This window comes from Phalacrocorax carbo, chromosome 1 (assembly GCF_963921805.1).
Source record: "Phalacrocorax carbo chromosome 1, bPhaCar2.1, whole genome shotgun sequence".
Lineage (NCBI taxonomy): Eukaryota > Metazoa > Chordata > Aves > Suliformes > Phalacrocoracidae > Phalacrocorax > Phalacrocorax carbo.
This window is the reverse complement of record NC_087513.1, coordinates 123,329,917-123,336,366: the sequence shown is the minus strand read 5'-3', so window position 1 is coordinate 123,336,366 and position 6,450 is coordinate 123,329,917. Positions and strand designations below refer to the sequence as shown.

The following is a 6,450-nucleotide window of genomic DNA, read 5'->3' as shown; positions in this document are numbered from 1 at the left end:
TAGGCGCACGTAATGCAGGCTGTTCTGGAAGTTCTTTGTACCAGCATCCTGGAAGAATGGCTCTCGTGCGAGGAGACTTCTACTGCATTTGATGGACTGTGAATTTGTTCTTAACTAGGCTCTTGTCAAGGTAGTCATTTGACCATTAAATACTTCAGCTGTTTTTCTTCTGATACTGTTTGGGAGGAGTGTTAAACTTGGATCCATGTCAGACCAATATGGGCACACAAGTAAGAGCTTCTGACCTCATGGCAAAAACATGAATGGTCACAAACTGTGATATTGGGATTGTATAAAAATAAACAAAAGTTGTCAAATTGCTTTTTAGATTTTTTCCAGGTGCCTTTCTTCAAGGTGTGTGGTCTGGTTTTTTTTAAATAACCTGTTCCCCTCTAGCCAGGTGTATTAGCCAGTATTAGCTTTGCAGGTAGATACAGAAAACTTTTATTCTTCCTTTGCGTTCCACTGGATTCGTCAGTATAAGGTCAGTCATAGGCAGAGGTCTGGCACAGGCACATCAGGATCAGTGGCATTATGTGGTTGCTCTACTGTGAACGACCCTGTACCTAAGGGGAAAGAATCTTTTCCTCTGAAGAGGAAACACACTTTTTGCATTTCATATACCTTGTTGTCACGTCTTCCAGATAGTTTTCCATTTCTATCACGTTAGAGTCTACGAACTTAGAAAACTGAGTGCCCTTTAACCATTTCAGCTGAATTCACAGGTTAAATCAGGTAACCCAGGGATTATACGATCAGCTGTAATGCTTCGCCAGGCCTAAGCATCCACATAACTAGGCCAGCATTAACATCACACCCAGGCACAAGAGCATCTACTCCAAGTGCTATTCCAGCCTGTAGTACCAGCTTCAGGCTGAAAGAATTTCTGCTCTCAAAGGCAGGGGGAAAAAACACCTCACCTCTACTCACAACTTCCCCTGTTGAAGTTGAATATTACCCCTGGTTTAACCACGCTTTAGCAACAGATAACTTGCACTTCACACAAGCTATGTTTTAAAACTTTATTCTGTAAACTCCATCCTGGGTCTTCAGTTCTCCTTTTCCTGCACAGTCTTTGTTCCGCGCAGCCTACCCGTACGGCGGGCAGCAATGAGACCAACTTTGCGCCCAGCGGGAGCATCTCTCCTGATGGTCGACGGCTTGCCGATGTGCTGATGGTTACCACCACCGAAGGGATGCTCTACAGGCTGTGGAAAAGGAAAGCAAGTCGTCAATATAACTAACAGAAATGAATAAATAATGACGTTTAACAGCAATAAACTGATTTAAGGGAACAACAACAACAAAAAACATTTAACTGCTTCATTTTTCATACGGTGCAGTAACTATCGAGCACTGCTAACCACCCTGATTAAATGTGCCGTTCCAGGGTAGTCTGTGAAGCTTGCTTTCCAGATACTTGCCAGCGTCGTCCCCATATTAAACAAATCCTTTCTAACCCATAAAAAATGGAAAGTGACAATTCTAATTGAATATAGACTCACATTCATGGCCACACCACGGACACGGGGCCAGCAGTTTCTCTTCGCCTTGTATTTGTGATAGGCACGGCCAGCCTTCAGGATGGGCTTGTCAATACGGCCTCCGCCAGCAACAATGCCTGAAAAAAATGGCAGGAATGGTAACACGCAAATGTAACAGACAAGCGCCAAAGGAAGTGTTTAAGAACAAGACTAATTCCTAATAACATTCAAGTTCTAAGAATAAGCTTCTAAAGACTGAACAATCCCAACTGTGTATTCAAACTAGTATTTTCCAGCCAACAATTAACCGTGAGACTAGACTCTAGCTACGAGCCACACGTTAAGTGGTCAGCAAGGGGACACGTACTTTAATTACCATTTTTCAATCCATACAGGCGGGATTGAGTTTAACACTTTCTAAAGCATTACCAGTTTTACTGCTAAAATTTCTTGGGTAATGTTAACATTAGATCTTCAACTAAAGAAAGTATGAACTCAAAAGAGCTCAGGGGACTGTCAAGTCCTCTCAGGTTTAATATCTCATTATTTCATGACTTTAGTCCATTTTACCAGAGTAACAGGCCAAAGATTGCTCACTTTAGCGTCTTCTATTCAGAGGCAGGCAAGCCTCACCTACCGAGCCAAGTAGCTGCCTCAGCTATCAGTCAAGTGTACAACAAACCTGATAACCTCTGCTTCTTGACAATGGTATTTTCATTCCTTGTCAGACCTTCCAGAATACTTCACCCATCTGACAACATCTGCAGCAGCTATGCACCTCCAGCACTACCCCTATAGGCTCAGTCGCCGTATCAAAAGCGGGAAACCATCCAGCGCCACTTTCTGCAGAAGTTCTTCCCCAAGGACTGCAGATCTTACAGGCTGAGTGATTCCATTACAGCTTGAGGACAATCAGTATCTACTTTTCTGTCCTCTCACTGGGTCAAACTATCTCCGAGTTTAAGCTCCCATTACCAAAAGCAATGCAGGGATAACATACAAGCCAGGCACCTGTGCGCAGGCTGCACCTGTGCATAATCCTGGGTCCAGCCTGTGAATTCAGCTATTTTCTAGACAGTATTGGAGACAGGGGCCCCATTCAAAAGCTTGCTTAGCAGTATGTAAACTCAGTGAGAAGACAAGTTCATAGCTGTCACTCCTTACCAACAACAGCTCTGTTTGCAGAAGAAATCACCTTCTTGGAGCCAGAAGGCAGCTTCACTCTGGTTTTCTTTGTTTCAGGGTTATGAGAGATGACAGTGGCATAGTTTCCAGAAGCACGGGCCAGCTTTCCACGGTCACCAGGCTTCTCCTCGAGGCAGCACACTATGGTGCCCTCCGGCATGGTACCCACAGGCAGAACATTGCCGATGTTCAGCTGAGCTGCAAAGGGCAATCACAGCATCAACAGCTTCGTTGAGGCTCCTGTACTTGAATTCTATTTAATATGGGCCTCTGCATAGAAGGACACCGCATAAATGCTTCAGTAGCCAACGGGCAGGGGTGCATTTTATTGCTTGAGTGGAAACGCCAGGTTTCACATTCAGTGTAACAGAAAGGCCAGCAAACTGGGCTGACGCAAACAACTGACCAGAACTGCAGTTAGGCCTGTTAATCAAAACAGGCTGCGTGAGGAGACCGCCAGCTCCAAGGACATCTAGGTTTGCCTGAAGCTGGCAGAAGCTACTGCTTTGTGGTGGCTTGCAACTGCACTTAAACATCCCAAACTTCTTATGTTCAGACAACATCTGCTTTAGCCTTCTGAAACCGCCCAGGTAACACGCTTTCCCTCTTAACTCACCTTTCTTGCCACAGTAAACAAACTGACCAGTATGAATACCCTCAGCAGCAATGAACAGCTCGGTTCTTTTCTTAAACCTGTACGGGTCACGGAAGGCAATCTTGGCAAGGGGAGCGCCTCGGCCAGGATCATGAATGATGTCCTATTGGAACAGAGATGCACATTAGACCAGGTCACATCATTTGCCATGGGTTCTGCAGAACCCAAAGAACCAGAAGAACTGGAAATGATTACTACTGAGGTGATTCTCACTAGGGTTCCCTTTCTCAGGGGGATCTTGACTTCTCCTGGCAAGAAAAAGTTGAAGAATCACAATTTAAGAATACAACCTCCTGTACCTGTATCACAAAACAGTGACTCTGGTTAAGCGTGCTGCCCGAAACTAGTAGTTTCTGAACTGTTTTATCCCTGACATTCTGCAGATATCTGATCTCTCCATACTAAGAAATTAGCTTTCACTAGTTGCCCAATCACCTTTGGGCAGAGACAAAGTTGGACACAAGCAGCCATTTCTCTAGGTGTCTTCTTAGAATGGAGGTGTTTTCTAGCCTCCTGGTATTAGGTACACTGAAGTTATATAAGCCCTAAATGAGGGAGCACAGACTTAATGTTTCTTTTTCTTGTGGAAAAATGTGTCAATTCTGTTCCTGAAGTAGACTGAGATTCCAATACACGACCATCTATCTATTTAGACTACAGCCACGTACTTAAAAGATCTTCAAGATGTGTCCAGTTTCTAGGAAAACTCAGACGTTGTTGGTGTCCAACATTTTTTCTGCTGTTTTCAACCCTGTTGGGCCACCTCTCCCCACCCCGCCCCAGGTACTACATACATTTAAGTCAAAGCTACTACTTAATTATGATGAATGCAAAGAAAGTTCTTTCTACAGCCTGAAGATGACCTGGCTCTAAAAGGCTGAAGGGAGGGCTAGATGTTCAGGGTTTCTGGCTAGGTCCCCAGCGGCACTATTCGCAGCCTAAGTCACTGGTGCCCCCCAAAATACCGACGGCACACCTGAAACACTGTACCATACCCCAAACCGAAGAACTGCCTTGCCCCCGCTGCTCAGGGCTACAATGATGGATGCCACTTAGTGTGTACAGACTGACTTTTTTTAAAGATGCAATCAGCTATGCGGACAGCTCTCCCCACCCACGCTTCACGAGGCACTGGGAGTCCTTAGGTGATATAAAAGCACGCTGATAAGCAAAGCTGTAACAGAAACTCGTGCTGCTGCAAGCTTCTTTATTTAAATGCTGCCGTAAATCCACAGTAGCTCCGCGCCTGCAGGAACAGGTCTGATTTCGCAGGACACGCGACGCCTGAGCACGGAGCAGCCGGACGGCTGGCGGCACCGCAGGTCGCTCGCCCAGGCGCGGCGCGGAGGGCTGGGTGGCGAGGCCTGCTGCGGGCCCTGCCGGCGGCGCAGCCCACGCGCGGGGCCCCGAGCACCCGCGGGGGCCGGAGCAGGGGGCTGCGGCGGCGGCCGCCCCTACCTTGACGATGCCCTTGATGTAGCCGTGCCTCTCGGCGAAGTCGACGGCGCGGAGCTTGGCCGGGCCCTTCCTGTGCTTCACGTGGGCGCGGAAGACGGAGCCGGCGCCCTTCCTCTGGCCCCGGATGACGCGGCCCATGGCGCCCTGCGGGCAGAGGGCAGCCCCCCACAACGACCCCCGCCGCCGTTAGCACCGGGCCGCCACCGCCACCCCGCGCGGGGCGGGCCCGGGGCAGAGCCGGGGCAGGCGGCGGCGGCGGGCAGGGGTCGGATGGGGACGGATGGCGGGGGACGCGGCGACCGCGCTCCTACCTCTGCTCCGGCCTCGCGAGGAAAGAAGGAACCGCTAACGTCACCGCCGCGACAAGGCCCTTCCGGCGCGGAGGGGTGCAGGAGGCCGTCGCGCCGTCGTGACGTCACGCCGCGCCGCTGCCAGGCAACCGAGCTCTCGCGGTCCCTGCCGGAGGTGAGGAGGGCGGGCAGAGCGCGGGAGCAGCCCCGCCCCGCCAGTGACGTCAGGGCGGGGGCAGCTGACGGCGGCCGGGCGGGGGAGGGGGAGGGGAGGGGGGGGAGGGGGGGAGGGGGGGAGGGAGGCGGTGTCAGTGGGGGCGGCCCGTCCCCGGGAGCCGTGAAGGCTCTCGTGGCTGACGAGGGCAGCTTGTCGGTAGCTTGTGACGCCGTTTGACGCAGCTCTGACGTCCTGGGGAGAACTGCCCCCGCACTCCGGTCAAGGGTCTCTGAGGCTATTGCTCCACTTCTCTGGGGTTTTCTTGAAGCAATTACTGTTTAAAAATGAGGAGGGCTGATAGCCCGTTGCCGGGAGACCTCGCATAAGCAGCCCGAGCTCCCCGAGCCAAGAGCCTTTCCTAAAATCAGCCATGATGCCAAATCCTTCCTCGATTAGCCGGAGCAGAGATGCTGTTCACAGAAAGACACTCCTTAACTGATTATACTTCTTTTTTGTTTTTAAGATTCCTGTATTGTGCAGTTTAACAGCTGCAGACTTCAGACTAGGAGGTGACTGAAGATAAAAACTCTGCATCTGCTTTAAGCTGCCTTTGCCAGATTTTTATCAATATTTAATTAATATTGATATAACTCAGACTGCAAAGCAGAGGTAATCGTCTTGGTGTTCCTCATGAACCTGTGCTGTGCCCTGGAGGGGGAAATGAAAAGTGCCTTCTGTAACAGCCAGCTAGGTTTGCAGCATCAGGGGCCCTTCCTCCCAAAGAGGTCACTGCCGATGACCCAATTCACTAGAGACGGACTATCTTATTTTAGACTCACTTATTTGAAATTAGGTTGTCAGTGTAGGCCTGTATATGCCATTGTTCTCCTTGCCTTCAACTGAGGAGAACCTAAGCATCCACCGCTTCCTGACAGATAAGCTTTCCCACATCAGTCTTCCCTGGACTAAACGGAAGTCACACCCCTGTTACAGGCAAAAAATCCTAATACCAAGGGCTCTGAGTCCACAGTAAAGCCACCGCAGTAGAGAGATGAGCACAGCCGGTTGCCCACTCTGCCTCTCTGCCGGGGGTTACTGTCCCTCCAACCAACAGCCAGCGTGTCAGCTTCTCAGCCTGAGCCCCATTTGACATACTACAGCTCAACATATGACAACAAACTGCCACTCACTTTGGTTTGATACATGGAGCGTGAATATCTA

General features: G+C 49.8%; 1 protein-coding gene across 1 annotated transcript; it reads right to left on the bottom strand.

Annotated features, from left to right (window-relative positions):
- Nucleotides 1-1,008: 1,008 nt before the first annotated feature.
- Nucleotides 1,009-5,232, bottom strand: RPL8 (ribosomal protein L8). Its single transcript, XM_064473193.1, has 6 exons — nucleotides 5,094-5,232; nucleotides 4,783-4,926; nucleotides 3,286-3,427; nucleotides 2,649-2,867; nucleotides 1,506-1,621; nucleotides 1,009-1,208 (listed from the first exon to the last, which is right to left on the bottom strand). The coding sequence occupies exons 2-6, from the start codon at nucleotides 4,918-4,920 to the stop codon at nucleotides 1,050-1,052; spliced, it is 774 nt and encodes a 257-aa protein (XP_064329263.1). The 5' UTR covers nucleotides 4,921-4,926; nucleotides 5,094-5,232; the 3' UTR covers nucleotides 1,009-1,049.
- Nucleotides 5,233-6,450: the final 1,218 nt, after the last annotated feature.

Bases quoted from the DNA above. Each gene is read 5' to 3' on its own strand.
- RPL8 (XM_064473193.1), bottom strand. From the start codon at position 4,920: ATGGGCCGCGTCATCCGGGGCCAGAGGAAGGGCGCCGGCTCCGTCTTC. The intron at 1,622-2,648 runs GTAAGGAGTGAC...CATTTTTTTCAG, and splicing joins TGCAAACAGAGCTGTTGTTG to GCATTGTTGCTGGCGGAGGC. The intron at 1,209-1,505 runs GTGAGTCTATAT...CCTTTTCCACAG, and splicing joins TCCGTGGTGTGGCCATGAAT to CCTGTAGAGCATCCCTTCGG.